This window comes from Bos javanicus, chromosome 6 (genome assembly GCF_032452875.1).
Source record: "Bos javanicus breed banteng chromosome 6, ARS-OSU_banteng_1.0, whole genome shotgun sequence".
Taxonomy (NCBI): Eukaryota; Metazoa; Chordata; class Mammalia; order Artiodactyla; family Bovidae; genus Bos; species Bos javanicus.
Genome location: NC_083873.1, coordinates 98058443 through 98078392, shown reverse-complemented (window position 1 = coordinate 98078392; position 19950 = coordinate 98058443). Strand labels below are relative to the sequence as shown.

Sequence of the window (19950 nt, the reverse complement as noted above, 5' to 3'; positions counted from 1 at the left end):
CAGTCTGTCTCAGTAATGGATAGAAGAGGAAAAAGAAAGTCTGGCACTCTCAGCCATTTCGACCTGTTGGACATTTGTGGGGCACTCCTCTCAGCAGCCACAGAACACAGGTTCTCTTCAGGTGCATGCGCACTGTTCACCAAGATGGACCATGCGCTGAACCTCAAACAAGTCTCCAAATGTCATCTCACACAGTGGAAATGGTAGAGTATTACACTCTCTGACAATGATAGCAGTAAATTAGAAATTGATAATAAAAGGTAGAAAAATCCCCAAATACTTGGGGATTAAATAGCACACTTCTTTATTTTCCATTTGTCTAAGATGTATTCACAAGGAATATTAGAAAAGATTTGAAGTGAATGATAATAAAAACATCGAGATTAGCAGAATGCAGTTAAAGCAGTGTTGGGGGAATTTTTAACACTAAATGTTTATTTTAGGAAAGAAGAAAGTTTTAAAATCAATGATCTAAACGAGTGTTGGCAAACTGTCTATAAAGGGACAGATGGCAACTATTTTAGGTTTTGTAGACCCCCCTCCCCCAACTATTTACAAATGTAAAAATCATTCTTGGTTGGAGAGCAATACATAAATGGACTGTGGTCTTAATTTGATCTGTAGGCTATGGTGTGTTGAATCCCGATCTGTGCTTCCATTTTAAGCTTCTAGAAGAAACAAAGTAAGCAGAGGGAGATAAAGATAATAGTCAATTAAATTAAAAAATGGACAAACTGTTGGGAAAAATCAATGAAGCCAAAATGATTCTTGAAAATATCAATAAAACAGAAAAATCTCCAACTGATCAGAAAAAAAGGAGAAAAGACAGAAACTACCAAATAAGAAATGAAGAGTTGCCATCTCTACAGACATTGAAATAATATTACATGTAACTTTATGCTAATAAATTTGGCAACTTAGAGGGATAGACATATTCCTTAAAAGATACAAACTATCAAATACCAAAGGTCATTTAAAAAAAAGAGATAACCGGAATAACCCTACATCTGTTTAAGAAATTGAATTTATAGTTAAATAGATGGCTTTAGTGGTGAATTCTAACAAACATTTCAGGAGGAAATAGTAACAGTTACATGTAGATGCTTCTTGAAAATTGAAAAGGGGCAATGTCTCAGCTTATTTTGTTAGACTGGCAATTGTCCCCAGAGAGCCAGTACAAAAAAACTACAGACCAAGAGCCCTTATAAGTATCAGATCAGATCAGTTGCTTAGTCATGTCCGACTCTTCGTGACCCCATGAATCACAGCATGCCAGGCCTCCCTGTCCATCACCAACTCCCGGAGTTCACTGAGACTCACGTGCATCGAGTCAGTGATGCCATCCAGCCATCTCATCCTCTGTCGTCCCCTTCTCCTCCTGCCCCCAATCCCTCCCAGCATCAGAGTCTTTTCCAGTGAGTCAACTTTGCATGAGGTGGCCAAAGTACTGGAGTTTCAGCTTTAGCATCATTCCTTCCAAAGAAATCCCAGGGCCGATCTCCTTCAGAATGGACTGGTTGGATCTCCTTGCAGTCCAAGGGACTCTCAAGAGTCTTCTCCAACACCACAGTTCAAAAGCATCAATTCTTCAGCGCTCAGCCTTCTTCACAGTCCAGCTCTCACATCCATACATGACCACAGGAATAACCATAGCCTTGACTAGGCGGACCTTTGTTGGCAAAGTAATGTCTCTGCTTTTGAATATGCTATCTAGGTTGGTCATAACTTTCCTTCCAAGGAGTAAGCGTCTTTTAATTTCATGGCTGCAGTCACCATCTGCAGTGATTTTGGAGCCCCCAAAAATAAAGTCTGACACTGTTTCCACTGTTTCCCCATCTATTTCCCATGAAGTGATGGGACCAGGTGCCATGATCTTCGTTTTCTGAATGTTGAGCTTTAAGCCAACTTTTTCACTCTCCACTTTCACTTTCATCAAGAGGCTTTTTAAAGTTCCTCTTCAGTTTCTGCCATAAGGGTGGTGTCATCTGCATATCTGAGGTTATTGATATTTCTCCCGGCAATCTTGATTCCAGCTTGTGTTTCTTCCAGTCCAGCGTTTCTCATGATGTACTCTGCATAGAAGTTAAATAAACAGGGTGACAATATACAGCCTTGACGTACTCCTTTTCCTATTTGGAACCAGTCTGTTGTTCCATGTCCAGTTCTAACTGTTGCTTCCTGACCTGCATGCAAATTTCTCAAGCGGCAGGTCAGGTGGTCTGGTATTCCATCTCTTTCAGAATTTTCCACAGTTTATTGTGATCCACATAGTGAAAGGCTTTGGCATAGTCAATAAAGCAGAAATAGATGTTTTTCTGCAACTCTCTTGCTTTTTCCATGATCCAGCGGATGTTGACAATTTGATCTCTGGTTCCTCTGCCTTTTCTAAAACCAGCTTGAACATCAGGAAGTTCACAATTCACATATTGCTGAAGCCTGGCTTGGAGAATTTTGAGCATTAGTTTACTAGCGTGTGAGATGAATGCAATTGTGCAGTAGTTTGAGCATTCTTTGGCATTGCCTTTGTTTGGGATTGGAATGAAAACTGACCTTTTCCAGTCCTGTGGCCACTGCTGAGTTTTCCAAATTTGCTGGCATATTGAGTGCAGCACCTTCACAGCATCATCTTTCAGGATTTGGAATAGCTCAACTGGAATTCCATCACCTCCACTAGCTTTGTTCGTAGTGATGCTTTCTAAGGCCCACTTGACTTCACATTCCAGGATGTCTGGCTCTAGGTGAGTGATCACACCATTGTGATTATCTGGGTCGTGAAGATCTTTTTTGTATAGTTCTTCTGTGTATTCTTGCCATCTCTTCTTAATATCTTCTGCTTCTGTTAGGTCCATACCATTTCTGTCCTTTATCGAGCCCATCTTTGCATGAAATGTTCCTTTGGTATCTCTGATTTTCTTGAAGAGATCTCTAGTCTTTCCCATTCTAGACAAAATTACTTAAGTATCAGCCAACAGAATTTGGCAATATATATAGAATATAACTATATAATTTTACTGAGTGGGGTTTATTTCAGCAGTGCAAAATTGGCTTAATAAAAAAAATCAATATAACTCAAAGACTAAAAGAGAAAATGGGCTTCCCTGATAGCTCAGTTGGTAAAGAATCCACTTGCAGTGCAGGAGGCACCGGTTCAATTCCTGGGTCGGGAAGATCCGCTGGAGAAGGGATAGGCTGCCCGCTCCAGTGTTCTTGGGCCTCCCTTGTGGCTCAGCTGGTAAAGAATCTCCCTGCAATATGGGAGACCTGGGTTTGATCCCTGGGTTGGGAGGATCCGCTGGAGAAGGGAAAGGCTACCCACCCCAGTATTTTGGCCTGGAGAATTTCATGGACTGTGTAGTCCTTGGGGTTGCAAAGAGACACAACTGAGTGACTTTCACAAAGAAGAAAAAGCCATATGTTTATCTCACTAGTTGCAGAAAAAAACATGATTAGGTATCCATTTGAAAAAAGAAACAGCTACACTCTGGCACTATAAGTTGCCTTCCTCAACCCAACAGAGGGAATTTATGAAAAACCTACAGCTAAGATTAAGATAGGAAACAAGGTAAAGATGTCTGCGCTTACCATTTTTATTCAGCATTTTACTGGAGGTCCTAGCCTGTATGGTAAGGCAAGAAAAGAAACAAAAGACATGCAGATTGGAAAGGAAGAACTACAGGTTATTATTATTATTATAAATAATAATAAAGAGAATTATTATTCTCAAATAATATGAATTATCTTTCTAAAAAATCCTGTGGACTCTACACAAGATTTAGTGAGTTTAGCTAGGTTGTAAGATACATGGACAATGTAAAATAGTCAGTTGAATTCCTATATACTAGCAACCAACCAGTTGGAAAATAAGGCGATTTACAATACATCAAAAAACACAAAACACTTAGGGATAAATTTACCAAAATATATGCAAGGCCTAAACACTCGAAGTACAAAACACATTGCTAAAATAAGTAGAGAGGTATACTGTTGGGAGACAGCTCCCCATGGGTCTCTGTAGTTTTGTACTTGTTACAAGAGAGGCAGTGACAACCCTTTTAAACAGCTTCCTCCAGGATGTTTGTATAGCATAAAGCCTTGGGTGATCGAGTTAGTGACTCCTGTCATAGCAGAGGGCAGATTTGCTTATACGTCCAGTATCATAAAGATAGTGTCTCCCTTTGGACAAAGGGCAGGTGTGCTTCAGCCCATGAGAAACAATTCAGGTTCCTTAGGCTCAGGGTTCCTCAGTGTAAACCTGCTGCCTGCACAGCATACGCTTGGGCGCCTCTCCACGTCTGCCCTGTGGGACGAGGGGGCAACAAGGGGACCGAGACACACACGGCGCTTCTGTTCCCTGCCACGCTGGGTGTGTTAAGTCCCCTGTCTCTGTCCTAGGACTACCGCATTGTCTGCCAGTCTCCACGAAACAGTGGCAGGCAGCTTTGTTAGCTTGCAAGGAGAGTCTAGAATCTGAACGGCCTCCCAGTTCTGGACAGTTTTAAGCCATAAGCCTGGAGTGCTGACAGAGACGTGGCTTCTTGAAAGAGGAAGGATGAGCACCTTGAGGCCTGGGCTGGGGGATCTGCAAAGACTGGCCTCTGGCAGGGAATGCTCTCACCCATGTGGCGGGCAAGGGTGGCGGGGGCAGGAGGAGTAGGAGCCCTCCCGTGTTCTACCTCCTAGAATCTTCAGGGGCTGAGCTGAGAGGTGGCCTGGATGGTGCTTGCTCTGGTTGCTGTACACTCACACTCCATGGCCTTAGCCGAAAGGCAATGGGGCTGTAGCTGCTGAGTCCAGGAGTCCCCCCAAGCCAAGAGAAGGATCTCAGAAGTGAGGATTTGGGTGGACTGAAAACATTAGAAGTTTGTTCAGTTGAGCTGCAAGTGTGAGTGCATGAAACTGAAAGTAAATGCACTGTCAGGCCACCATCTCCCTCTGTGGTGTGACCTCTCCTCCTTTAACACCTTGACTTCGGGTCTAAACCTGCTGGGGGAGCTTCAGGGAGAAGAGAGTCAAACTTAATGGCTGCATTGGATAATGACACCCAAGTCATCCTCCTCCTTGTTCTTTGTGGGGTGGAATGTTGAGAAACAGCTGATAGGGCTTGGACAAGGTTGGCAGTAGGAATGGGAAGCTGATGTGCCACTGTGTGTGGGGAGGGTGTAGGTGGTATTGATGTTTCAGCAAGCCTGTTCCATAAATGCCTTGTTCTGAAAGTGCCGGAGGGGGACTCTACTGACCAGGAAGAGCCGAATCTAGAGAAGTACTCATACTTTGGGATCCCCCAAACCCTAGTGATTTCCTCTGAGCTATAAGTTACTGCTATTGATGATGTTGCAATATGCATAAGGAACTCACCCAACTCAATAAGAAGATTAAAAACCCCAATCCTTTTTTTTAATTGGCAAAAGACTTAACACACAGGTACTTTAAAAAAGAAGATATACAAATAGGTAATATTCATGTGAAAAGGTGCTCAACATATTTAGTCATCTGGAAATGGCAAATTAAAACCACGATGAGCTATCATTTCACACCCACTAGAATGGCTAAAGTTAAAAAGACTGACAAAACCAGTTCTTGGTGAGGAAGTGGAGCAGCTGGAAATCCCATGCATTGCTGGTAGGTGTACAAAATGGTACAGCTAAGTTGGGAAATAGTCTGGCATATTTCATTCAAAGTTTAAAATTGTTGTTGTTTACTCACTAAGTTGTGTCTGACTTTTGCAACCCCATGGACTGTAGCCCACCAAGCTCCTCGGTTCCCAGGCAAGAACACTGAAGTGGGTTGCCATTTCCTTCTCCAGGAGATCTTTCTGACCCCAGGATCGAACCTGCTTCTGCATTGGCAGGCGGGTTCCTTACCACTGAGCCATAAGGGAAGCCCAAAGTTAAAAGTAAATTTACCTTATGATCAAGTCTACATCTAGGTAATTATTCAAAAGAAATGAAAATATCTATCCACAAAAACCTCGAATGATTTTTAGCAATATTATTTATGATAGTCCGAAACAAGAAACAGTCAAAATGTCCATCCACAGATGAATGGATAAACAAATTATGGTAGATTCATCCAATGGAATATTACTCAGCAGTAAAAAGGAACTGAGCTACTAATAAGTGTAAGAATAAAGATAAATCTCAAAAAGCATGCTAAAGGGAGAGGCTCATCCTTTATACCGTGGATTTACATATTGTATGATTCCATCTTTGTGAAGTTCTAAAATGGACGAAAAGGCAACACTAATCTAGTGAAGTTGTAGAATAGAGCGGTGGTTGTGTAGAGTAGGAATTTGGGGGTAGAGGGTTGACTGTAAAGAAGTAGACTTATTTTTTAAGGCAGTAAATTGTGTGATTAAAATTATGAACTTTGGTATCATAAAACATATCCTGAGCTTGAGTTCTGGCTCTATTATTTACAAGCCATGTGACCTTGGGCATAGAGTTTAACCTAAGTTTCCTCATCTGTTAAATGATGCATCTTGGAGTTGTTATCAGGACAGGTTAAATTATGCCATCACTGGTAGGTAGTAAATGCTCAATAATGATGATTAATTTTGTCAGTATTAGTTTTTATTGGTGCTACTCAATTATAATTTGCCACTCATGTCTGTTAACTATTAATCTTGGAATGGGTATTGCATTTTTATATTAAAAAAAAAAGGGAAAAGAATTACTGATTAGGTTGCTATGAACCTTTGATGTACTCTGGGCAAATAACTTGTTTGGTGGTGGTGGTTTAGTCACTGAGTTGTGTACGACTCTTTTGTGACCCTGTGGACTGTAGCCTGCCATGCTCCTCTTTACATGGCATTTCCCAGGCAAGAATACTGGAGTGGGTAGCCATTTCCTTCTCCAGGGAATCTTCCCTATGCATAAATCAAACCCATGTCTTCTGCATTGCAAAAGGATTCTTTACTGCTGAGCCAGCAGGGAAGTCCAAATAAGATATATAGTCAGTCATAAATATGAGATACTCTTTAATATGTGAAGATAATGGTACTGACTTTTATTGGAAGTTTTTCATGACCTTTGGCTGAAAGCATCGCAGTTCTGATTTGTGATCTGCTTTATTATTATTATCATTACCATCTTTTTTTTTCCTTTATGGGACCTGGTTGTATACCTCTTAAATGGTTCCCTTTTTGACATTCTAAGTAGCTGAGGAGGAGTTGAGAATCTTCTTTCCAAATAAAAATTTCTTTAATATGAAGCTGATGGATCAAACTGGGGACCTATAACCCATTTGACCTGCAGTTGCTGAGGGTGGCTTACTCTAGAAACTTCTTTAACATCAATTTGAGTATTTAATGGATTTTTATAAATGATATAGTAACCTCATTTTAGGACCTCTTTCACTGGAGGTTCGACTGTATTTTCTAATATCTGTTTTTATTTAAATCTTTATTTCCTTGTGCAAATCAGAAGTTTTCAAGTCTTGTTAGTAGGGAAGAAAAACCCAGAACTGGGAAGAAATAAGATGATCAGACATGTCAAAGATTAAAAGGTTTTATTTATGAGCAGGAATTGGAAAGGCGTTTCCTGTAATTATGTATTGACTGAATGCAGTATACTTTTGGATTGAGACATGGTAAATGAGAATGTTTGCTTCTAGTTTTGTGTCTCATAGGACTTACATTTCAGATTCTTGAAGGTTGAGGATTTGTTGAAATAGTTTAACACAAATAGGCATCAGGAATATCCCTCACTCAACTATACAGCAGTAGAAATTTTTGTTTGTCATTTGCATTTTTTCTTGGCTATTTTTTTCTCTTATATCTGTTTTGAAACATAGTAATTTATTCATTTTTCAACTTTTATTGTAGCACCTGATCAACTTTCTCGAAGGAGAACGATCATGGAGGTGGTGCCAGCTGAGGTGAATAGTTTGCTTCCAGAGGAGATAATGGACACTGGTATAACTTTAGTGGATGATGATAGTATTGAGGCTGTTATTGTTTCATCCCCAATTCCCATGGAGACAGAACTGGAAGAAATTGTCAACATAAATTCTACTGGTGACTCTGCAGCCACGCCCATTTCCACGGAACCAATCACAGTGCACAGTAACCACACTACCCGAGTTGCAGTGAACACCACAGTCACTAAAGCAGATTCTAATACCACAGTGAAACCAGCTTTTCCAAGTGGCCTTCAAAAACTTGGTGCTCAGACTCCTGTGACTATATCAGCCAATCAGATTATTTTAAACAAAGTATCACAGACATCTGATCTTAAACTTGGCAATCAGACCCTTAAACCAGATGGACAGAAGTTAATTTTAACAACTTTGGGCAAGTCTGGTTCACCAATTGTTTTAGCACTACCCCATAGCCAACCCCAGGCTCAGAAAGTTACAACTCAGGCCCAGTCAGGAGATGCTAAGTTACCACCGCAGCAGATTAAAGTAGTTACCATTGGAGGGAGGCCAGAGGTGAAACCTGTCATTGGTGTCTCAGCATTGACCCCAGGAAGTCAACTGCTTAATACTACAACTCAGCCCTCTGTGTTACAGACCCAACAGTTAAAAACAGTACAGGTAAAAAAAAAAAAAAAGAGGGGGCTTCTTAATGAAAATGCATGTTAAATATTAAATTGATTCATAGTTGTATGTGTAGGGTGATTAAATGCATAGTTGTTACTGAATCCTCTTGAATGTGCTTTTAGTTAATTGTGTGGTTTTTTGTTTTTTTTTGTAAAGTCTTTGATATGTCTAATGCTTTTGAAAATTTCTGCCAGAGAACTTAGAACTTAATTGTGGTTAAATTCCAATGTGTAGTGTATTTATAGCTTTTTACTCATTTTGAAACACATTTTATTCTCAGTCGTAATTTGAGTCCAAGGATGTTCTGCTGGTGTAAAGATGGCAGAGTTGGTGCTGGGCTGTCAAAAAATCATTCAGACATGATATTTTCAGCTAACAGATGGCCAAAGTCTAGGAGAAGTTGCTGCTCTGAGAAACCATTCGAGCCAGCAGTAGTGCAAACCAGCCAGTATGTGCCTCTTTGGAATTTACTGTCCCCTGCATCACTCACATTTGCAGTGTAGAAAGACAGTGCCGTGTGATGGAAGGTTTAGAATTGGACCAACTGGACTTCAGTCACTTTTCTGCAGGACTGACTGTGCTGTGGAACTTTGGATAGGCTATTTATTTTCTCTGACTTTTTGACTTTAGCTGTAAGATGGCTATTTGATCATGATGAAACACGTAAGATCAGTACTTGGTATGGTTCTCAAAACACTGAAGATCTTTCAAAATGGTACCCATTGTTAGTATGAATAGAAACCCAAGCTAGAAGGTTCTCAGAACATATGTTAAGTGGTTGCTCATTTTTTTTGTGTCCAGGTAGGCCTTTTTAGGTCAGCACTATGCTTAGAAATACAATGATCCACTTAAGACCAGGGAACACAAATGCATCTCCTGTTTTAAAGAGTTGGCTTTTAGAAAAAAGGAGAAGGCGTGAGAACTAAATGCATAAAAGGAAGGGAGGAAGGTTTGGAGAATTATCCACTCACAGCTGATACTAGAAAAAATGTTTTTGTTATTATGTTGGCAAAATAGAATCTTTTTGTGGGCTTTTTATTTAAGAACTTCATACGATTTCTCAGACTTTATATATAATTTGCCCATGTCCCTTTTGCCACTGTTAAACATTTAATGTTCTTTGCTTTCTCATTCACAATCGTCTCTCACTTACCTCTGATTTCCTTTTACTTCTTTTGATGAGGATCTCTTGAATGAGATCCTGTCACCATCAGGCACCTTGTCCTCAACTTGTCCTTTTAAAAATCAGTTGTGAAACTTGTTTTTATGGTTTACCAGAGTTTGTCCGGCTTTGGGGATGTGGATCATAGCCATGTTTATAAGATACTGATAATGTAAATCAGAATGTCATTTTTTTTCCCCATTTAATAGAGCAGTGTATACATACTGTTTGTAAGACCTGGGTACTTGTATCCACTAGTTTTCTTCTATAATCCCTCAAGTACCAACAATAAAAACGAAAACTGGGGTCTAATTTTTATAACTTCTCTTATTGTCGTTACTTTTATAACATTTGATTCTATTTATTTAAAAAGAACTTCTATTTAAAAACGAAAGAAACCCCATTTAGAATATTGTTCTTCTTGGCCAGTTATTTTTATGCAACTCACATCTTTTCAGCTCATGAGTAGCCTCTAAAGCTCTGAGGCTCAGAAAAAAAACAAACAAAAAGCTACATGCCTATCTGTATCCATTTTAGGTACCAGAGTATTCGGTTTAGTATTACATAATGTGTATGATCCTCTCATTTTTTTCCCCAGATGGTCCTCAGCATTGTCTTAAGTTTAATCGGATTGAAGCTTTTAGGGAGTGGACGACAGGAAAGGGTGGAAGAAGGAGACCCATCTTGAAAAATGAAGGAAAGAGGTGACAGTTGAAACCAGAGGCAGTAACAGAGATAGTTACACTTAATTACAGATACATAAACCCTTTCCTATAATTCTTCTGCATAGTGTGTAAGGATAATAAATAATTAGCAGTCTTGAACAATATAACTCCTTATTAGTTCCTAAATCTGTACAACACAGTGCCCGAAATTACCTGCATGTATTATTTGATCACATATTTGGCAGTCTTACTTGTAAATTTCCTTTTCTGATTCATTGTTGTGTTAATCTGTTAATTAGATACATTTGTTTAAAAATGATCCTTTATGCTCTGTTTTATTTAATAAAAGTTAAGTTTCTCCTAGGGTAGTTTAATTCATGATACAAAAAGCAAGGTTCCTTAACAGAACTGGAAGTCCTTATTTTCAGCTATGCTCCATTAAAGAAACAAAACCACACAGGCAAGTTGAGATTGTTCATTTGAGTAATTAATGAGCTTTCGGTAGTATTGTTTACATTTTTTTCCCTGGTTGGTAAGTATTTGTATTGTTGTGTGATTGTGAAAATCAGTTAAAAATGGGGAAATACTTTAAGTTCCCAAACTGTAGCTAAGATTATTTTTTGCAAGATACAGATTTCCAAAAATATCAGTATCTCTGCCTCTTGAGATTCTTAATACTAAGTCAATGGACAACCTATTCTAACTTATTTTAGAGTTCTAGGCCTGTAAATACATTTGGGAAATATTTTCCCTTTATGTCTCTCAAATTGCATCAGTTTTGTAAAGTACAATTATGGATTTATTTGGGTATGTCAGAGTTTTGCAGTCTGGATATTTTTTAATATGTAGTTGTAGATCTCTCTGGTTTGTTTTTTTAAATGTGGTTTGTATTTCCTGTACATTTTGTTTTGTCAGTTATGTGTTCTGAGTGTAAGGAAGTAATTTATTCTAGATTTAAGAAAATATGTTTTTAAGTTTAATTTGTAGTTAGAGCACAAAGCTGATATTTACCTGGTTCTGTGATCAGTTGCAGCTTCTAGTATATTTTGTAATTTAAGTTGGTCATGTTTGTTCATTTTGAGTTATTATTTCCAATAATAGTACTTTCAGGGCCTCAATTTTCATATCTGTCAAAGGTAAAGTTAATATTTAATGTCCTTCCTGCTGTGAAAATTTGTGATTTTTGTCATTGCTAAATTTCTGCTTCTGGCTTTTAGAAAAAGCTTTTCTTTGCATACATTGATAATTTAAATATAAAAATATCAGTAACTCTACTTTCCTTGACTTGTGAAGAATTTTAGTTCAGGGCAACAATGTACCATGTATCATGTAAAATCAGAGGTGAATAAAACATAGACTCTCCCTTAAAGAATTTATAGTCTAGTAAACTATAGTAAATCATATTTTAGTCAATAATATTTCAGAGGCTTCACCTTCAGAATAGTCTTTGTTTTGCCAAACATGTCTCTTTGTATCCTAAGGCATTAACTTGTGCAGTTCTTTACCTGCCCCTGATACATAGATCTAAAGTTGAAGATAAAGTCATAATAAGCCTATCTTTAATGTGTGTTTATATTTTGCTTCCAGGGGCCAATGAGATTATATTTACAGATGTCTTTATCATTTGCACTATTCTTTCTTAATGTATTCTACTCCATCTTTTATTATTGAATAATTTGTTATTTTGAAATTTGGTTTCATTATTATTTAACATTTATTTTAAACATTATTTTTAAAAATTAATTTGATTTTCATGATATGCATATGTCTCAGAGACTAAGATAAGGATTTGAAATAAAATTCAAAGGTATTACTACATAATGGCTTAAGGATGTGATATTAGTATTTGGGTGAATGGCTGCATTTTGAATGTTTTAAATATTAATACTGAGATATTTTTGTTAAATGAGATGGTTTCATATGTACTTCTGTATATCAGTCTTGTCTCATTTTGATTGAGTAGGTGCTTCATAGAAAAATGGTTTTCATAGTTATTTATATATTTCAGATTGCTAAGAAGCCTCGAACACCAACCTCTGGTCCGGTAATCACGAAGCTGATCTTTGCAAAACCAATCAATAGTAAAGCAGTTACAGGACAGACGACTCAAGTGTCACCACCGGTCATTGCAGGTTATATTTCCTTATAGTTTGTTAAGCTAAATACTTCCTTTCCTTTTAGTTTTAAAAAAGGCTGCTCTACCACCTTGAAATGTTTCAGTGTTTATTACTATAAATCAAACTGGTTAATAACTGAGATATATTACGCTTGTTAAGTGTGTGCTTTAAGCAAAATGCCTTATCTCAAAATCAGTCCATCGCTTAGCGTCCTTAGTTTTTGGTATACCTTTGGGAGAAGTGACGCCTCAAACTCCGATCATACCAGCTAACATTTGCATAATGTTTGCTGTGGGCCCCATGCTGTTCTTAGCTCTTCACAAAGAGTGATATATATTTAATTCTCTGGCAGTCCTATGGGGTAGGTTCTAGTAACATCCCCATTTTGCCAGTATGGGAACAGGCACTCAACTAGTAAATGGCCAAGTTGGGATTTGAATCCAGGCAGTTTGTCTCCAGAGCACAAGCTAAGTCTAGTAAGTTTAAAGTAGTATATGTAATTGTATAGTATTTCATGGTTTCTGTTTGAATTTTTGGTTTCATTGTTTTAATATTTTCTGTATGCAGTTCTCTTTGAAACAAAAAATTGTGACAATAATAATTACTTCAGTGAGAACAGCATTTTAGTTGTATTACTTTTACCAGCAAATTCTTTAGTGTGGGCCAGTTCTTTTATTATATACATTAAAATTTGTCATCACCAATAAAACCTCCAAAATCTTGATTTTGAGTATTTCATTCTCTTTATTGTTCTAGTTCATCTGCCTTTGTATTTCCAATCTGGCAATTCTTTCACTTTGAAATCTCTGATCTATTAATTCTTCCACTCGTTAATAATGAGTTCTTTCCTGTCCTTAAATTCATCTCTATTCAACACAGAGTTCATAACCCATCATTATTCTCCCTGAAAACACCATTGATTTTCTTTTCACTCTCCTTCCATACTGGCCCAGCTCTCTTATGTCTTCTTGACTGGCAGGTACCTCATTGCTTCTAGAGAATATCACACAGTCATGGTACTCCTGCTTAATCACTCAGTGGTGTCTGACTCTTTGCCACCCCAAGGGCTCCCCCGCGCATGGAGTTTCTCAGGCAAGAACACTGGAACTCGTTGCGGTTTCCTGCTCCAGGCCACGGTGGCTGGTCTTTAATTCAGAGCTATGCTAACATTACTCCTTTCACCATTTAGGAACCCATTTCTACTTTCCATTGTGCTAAGAGCTTATGGAAGCACCTCTGGGTGGTAGACTTTGACTAGAGACTTTCAAATGCTAATTACCCATTTCCACAATGTGTATTCTTTATGAAGGTACTTCAAATGTTAACAAACCATCCCTGGGATATGTATTAAAGCCACCTAATACTGTCTTTCCCTGTTGACTCAGATGGTTATAGAGTACAGAAAACCTGGGTTTGATCCCTGGGTCCGGAAGATCCTCTGGAGAAGGAAATGGCAATCCACTCAAGTATTCTTGCCTGGAGAATCCCATGGACAGAGGAGCCTGGCGGGCTGTAGTCCATGGGGTCACAAGAAGTCGGACACGACTGAGCAACTAAGCATTTTTATAACAGTAGGCAACTCTGAAGTCAGTGTCAAAGACTTAATCATTTTCCCAAGGCTTTGAATTATATGCAGGGAGGCTTCTCTTTTTTAGCAAGTGAGAAAAGGCCTTGGGGAGGTGGTGGTTAGAGGGCAGTGTTGGGTAAATTCTCTTTTTGTTCTTTTTCTTTTGGTCTTCAGTAGAGATGTGGGGTTATACAGGATTGATTGTGTCTTGAGGACTGTCATGGGAGCTAGGTATAGTCCCAGAGGAAAAATTGGAAAGGGTTTAGGTTTAGAGCTGCCTCAGGAACTGGGCTTCAGTTGGCAGAAAGTGAGTAAGGCTTGGATATACTGGTGATAAAGGGACCACCAGACCCTTGGAAGGTAGGGTGGGTGGAAGTGGTTAACTAGGAGGACTGTCTCAGTGTGAAGTTCTTTACTATTTTTGAGTTTGAGAGCATCCCTTAAAACTTTTAATCACAAGTGGGACAGGGGGAGTTGTATGCTAAATAATTGTGGTTTTTCAGAAGTGTATCTGAGTGAATATTTGGTAATGTCAAGATTGTACCTCTCACATTTGACTGTAACGGATGTCATTGCTGGGTCTTTGGGTCATTTATAGTGTGTTCCACACTAATCATAGCTTCACCTTTTAATTACAGACATTAGCCCTCCCAAAATGCATAGGGACAGGCTTCTATTAAATTTCACTAGGGTTTTGGGCATTAAGTTCAGTTTGGAGGGATAATTTCAACTGGTAACTAGTAGTTCATAGCTTTTAAAATTCATGTAAGCCAAATTTAAACCACCAAAATAGCTCTCCTGTTGAATTGTCTTATTGTGGCGATTCCATTGTCTTTAAGTTATAGCCAGTGATCTTTCAAACTACATTTAGACTGCTTTTTAATGATTTTGGGGCTTCTCATGGAAGATAAATATCATTTTTCTTTCTTTCAATTAAGATGAACTTAGTGTTTATAAAATTAATTTTTCTAAAATGCAAATCTTGTCACTCCTTGCTTAAAATTTCCTTTATCACGCCCATTTCTTTTCCATTTCCTGGCCTTAAATCATCAGGAATAGGTTCAAATGCCAGAGTTTGCTTAGCATTAAAGTAATTTATTATCTAATACATACCTTTTTCATTTTCACCTTCTGTTAGCTCCAGGCCTACTGATGTAACTTATTTCTAAGAGATCACCAGATTGATCATGTTCTTTTAGAACTTAGGCTCTTGGCAATGTTGGGTTTACCAGAAATGATTTTTGTTTTTGCTTCCCTCATGGCTAAGTCTTCCATTATCTTTGGATTATCTCCACTGTCTGGTAATTTTTTGATCCCTAGGTTAGCCAAGTACTCTTTCTCTGACCATCTCCTATATATTTCCATAAAACTTGGTTATACCCACCAAATACTTAACTTTAGACTTCTGTTAAATTTCACAGTGACTTTTAACATTTGTGTTAATCTTGATGTATTGTAATACTTGGTTTTCTTACCTGTCTGTCTCCCTTACTACACTTAAGATTTCTCTCAATAGTAATTTTGGATTTTGTTTGCCATTTAGTTTTTTAAAATTAATTATTTTAAAGAATTGTGATAAATACGCATATGAAATTGACCATTTTAACCATTGGTGGCTTTAAGTATATTCATGCTGTTATGCAACCATCAGCACTGTCTGTTTCTAGGACTTCTCATGTTGCAAAACTAAATCTCTGTATCCATTAAACTTCTCAATTTCTTTTCCACCAGCCCCTAGCAGAGACTTTTTGTCTCTATCAATTTGACTTTTCTGTGCATCTTGTATAGGTGGAATCAGACAGTATTTGTCCTTTTATGACTAGCTTTTTATGAGTCTCTGGTACCTACAGTTTCTGGTACATAGATGTCTTCAGTGAATGTGTATTGTTGAGTGAATATCATGGAGGCATTGTGGTGTGGTATGTTGGAGGAGCTATTTGGAGACTTGGGTTTTGGTCATGGTTCTTCTATTAATTTTCTCCCTGATCTTGGGTAAATATATTTTCTGTTCCTCTTATTTCTTTCTATAAAATGTTGATCATTTTATAGAACTATTGTATAGTTCTATAAAATAGAATAATATAGAATATTATAACCAATCACTTCACGTGACTTTTGAGATGGTTAAATGAGGTACAGAGGTCCTCATTGTCAGAGCTCCCAAGGTAACAAGTTGCTATATTAGAGCAAACTTCATCAATGTTAAAATATTTGATAATGAATTAGTCTCTTTAGAATTAGTCCTGGCTCAGGTAAGCTAGCTCCTGCCCCCAGCCTGTCCCGTCTGCAGCTTTTTGGATTATGTCTCTTGTTTCTTGGAGAATACCTACAGCAGAGTATAAAAGGCCTTACAAATTGATTTCAGAGTGAAACTGTGACTTGTATACTTTTGTGCATCTATGTGAAGAGCCAAGGATAAATGGGGATTTGGACATTAATCAGGAGAAATGCTATCTTGGTGAAAAAAAGTAGCTCTTCAAAAGAGAATAATTTGAATTTTAAAGGATATAGAGGGTTCTTGGGAAAATTGATGAAATCCTGAGATATTTTGTCAGAAATAATCTTCTATGTCATCATGTGCCCATCAAATAGTGTCGTTGTGCTGTCATATTAATTTTCAGAGAAATCCTCTCTCCCTCAAATTCAACACTTTTCTAAGAGACAGTGTAGTTGAAGTTATAAACAGAATTTTTATGAAATATTAGCCAATAACTTTTAGAAGTTTTTGTTGTTGTTAATTACAATGACATTTTGGACCTTGTTTTAAATGTAATTCACTTTAAGTGGCCTTTTCTTTTCTTTTGATGTACTTAGGCAATTTTATTTTTCATTTTAATTTTTAAAATTCTACAAAATAACAAACCATAATCACATTTTATTACTTATAACAACCTTCTGACTTACTATTATTCCTTTGACAGATAATAGAATGCTTAAGGTCACATTGTTTTTATTTTTTAATATTTATTTTTAATTGATGACTGCTTTATAATATTGGTTTGATTTCTGTCATACGTCAACATGAATTAACCACAGGTGTACATGTGTCCCCTCCGTCTTGAATTTCCCTTCCACCTCCTGTGCATTCCCACCCCTCTAGGTTATCTCAGAGTAAGTGGCCTTTTTTGGTACCAGTTATCCTCAGGAATTGGAGATTTTATATATATATATATATATATATATATATATATATATATATATATATGTTTTCTGAAATGTATGTAATGCTTAACAAATAAGAAATTATAGTAATAGCCATAAAAATGAGCACTTTATAAAAATGTGTCTTTATTGGTAGTTTTTTTTTTCCCCTCCTTAAAATATGATTGTTGGGGCTTCAGGCTTATCCCACAGGTATTAGTTTTGGAAATCAGAACAGATAAACATGTTACTTGAGGCAGGCTCCACGCTTGAGGGTGGCCTTCTAAAAATATTTGATACAGATTCATTCAGTTTCTATAGAATTGACTTATTTAGTTATGATGTCAGTCAGTTCAGTCACTAAGTCTCGTCTCACTCTTTGTGACCCCATGGACTCCAGCATGCCAGCTTCACTGTCCTTCACCATCTCCCAGAGCTTGCTCAGACTCATGTCCAGCAAGTCATTGATGGCCATCCAACCATCTCATCCTCTGTCATCTCCTTCTCCTCCTGCCTTCAATCTTTCCCAGCATCAGGGTCTTTTCCAATGATTCAGTTCTTTGCATCAGGTGGCCAAAGTATTGGAGCTTCAGCTTCAGCATCAGTCCTTCCAATGAATATTCAAGGTTGATTTCCTTTAGGATTGACTTGTTTGATCCAAGACACTCAAGTCTTCTCCAGCACCACAGTTCAAAAGCATCAATTCTTCAGCACTCAGCTTTCTTTATAGTCCATCTCTCACATCCATACATGACTACCCGAAAAACCATGTTTTTGACTAGACGGACCTTTGTCAGCAAAGTAATGTCTCTGCTTTTTAATAAGCTGTCTAGGTTGGTCATAGCTTTTCTTCCAAGGAGCAAGCGTCTTTTAATTTCATCGCTGCAGTCACCATCTGCAGTGATTTTGGAGCCCAAGAAAAGAGAGTCTCTCACTGTTTCCATTGTTTCCCCACCTGTGTGCCAGGAAGTGATGGGACCAGATGTCTTAATCTTAGTTTTCTGAATGTTGGGTTTTAAGCCAGCTTTTTCATTCTCTTTCACTTTCATCAAGAGGCTCTTTGATTCCTCTTCACTTTCTGCCATCAGGGTTGTGTCATCTGCATATTGACATTTCTTCCAGCAATCTTGGTTCCAGCTTGTGCTTCATCCAGCCCAACATTTCTCATGATGTGCTCTGCATATAAGTTAAATAAACAGGGTGACAGCATACAGCTCTGATGTTCTCCTTTCCCAATTTGAAACCAGTGTGTTGTTCCATGTCAGGTTCTAACTGTTGCTTCTTGACCTGCATACAGATTTCTCAGGAGGCAGGTAAGGTGGTCTGGTATTCCCATCTCTTTAAGAATTTTCCACAGTTTGTTGTGATCCACACAGTCAAAGGGGTTGATCGACACAGAGGGGTTTTGGTAGGGTTTGCTAGGATTTGTTTTGGTTTTTTAGCCTAGTTATGATGTAAGTCAGGCTAGAAAAACCCTAGCAAAACTCTCAGCTGAAATCCACTAAGGAATATGTCTGTAATATAAAATGCAATCATGAAGTAAAAGAAATTTTTAAAAATATATATATTTAAAATAATTTTAAAATTCATAAATGCCTGGTAAAATTTAACTCATTTAAAAAAAAAAATTTATGTCTACTATTACATTGCTATTAGTAATAGCCCTGAAACTCTTACATGCTGGTTTTCTGTTAAGTCCCATCTTTTTTTTCCTCTCTTTCCCCCCTTTTTCCTTCCTCTCTGCTCTCGTTCATCTCTAATAGTTGTTTTGTTGTTCAGTACTGCTCTGAGTCACATTCGGCTCTTTGCGACCCCATGGACCAGGCTTCTTTGTCTGTCCTTCATGGTCTCCTGGAGTTTGCTCAGACTCATGTCCATTGAGTCAGTGATGCCATTGAATCACCTCATTCTCTGTTGCCACCTTCTCCTCCTGCCCTCAAATCTTTCCCAACATCAGGGTCTTTTCTAATGAGTCAGCTCTTCACATCAGGTGGCCAGAGTATTGGAGCTTCACCATTATTCCTTCCAGTGAATATTCAGGCTTGGTTTCCTTTAGAATTGACTGGTTTGATCTCTTTGCTGTCCAAAATCATAGCATCTAAAGGGATCTTGGAGATAATTTAGTTATCTACCCTCTCTGTTTCTTGAGTGTTTGAGTTTCTTCTTCAGCCAGTGGATTTGATTATCCAGCATCTATTTCATACACCTTCAGTGAGTAGGAACTCTCTCATATTAAAACAGTCATTTCAACTAGAAATTTTTGTTGGAAGTTCTTCCTTACTGATAGACTGAAAATTTTCTGTTCCTATATATTAGTGCTATGCAGCTTATAGATAACAGATGGTTCTCTGATCCTTCAACCTGACAGCCTGAATCAATCAGGATAACCTTGGTTTTTCTGCCATAATAAAAGTCTAAATATCAGAAGTTAAAGAAGCTTTATTTTAGATTTTTACTTCAGGGTTATCTACATGTCTGTTGTGGGTTCCAAAGGGGTGGGTCTCTTGTCATCATGGTCACTCAAGGACCCAGGCTGACAGAGGAGCCACCATCTCAGCTGTGGAAGAAGAGAGAGCCTGGCAAGATCTTGCATAGGCAGTAAATGATACACATCACTTCTGCTCACAATCTGTTGGTCAGAACTAGTCATATGGCCCTAATCTCACCACAGGGAAGAGGTGGGGGTAGGAAGGACAGTCCTACTGTGTGCCCAGAAGGGTGAATGGCACCATTGCTCAGTCTTTCAGGAATTTGGAG

General features: G+C 38.1%; 1 protein-coding gene across 11 annotated transcripts in view; it reads left to right on the top strand.

Moving 5' to 3' along the window:
• The window catches only part of LIN54 (lin-54 DREAM MuvB core complex component), a 64750-nt gene that overhangs the window by 7237 nt on the left and 37563 nt on the right, over positions 1–19950 (top strand). For 7 of the 11 annotated variants that reach the window (XM_061420654.1, XM_061420648.1, XM_061420656.1 and 4 more), the window contains 2 exons: positions 7823–8535; positions 12377–12500. In XM_061420654.1, the coding sequence (XP_061276638.1) occupies positions 7855–8535; positions 12377–12500 (805 nt within the window). In that variant the 5' untranslated portion in view covers positions 7823–7854. Of the gene's footprint in view, positions 1–2902; positions 5780–7822; positions 8536–12376; positions 12501–19950 lie in introns of those variants that run through there. The other 4 variants (XM_061420659.1, XM_061420657.1, XM_061420658.1 and 1 more) reach the window with 2 other exon arrangements.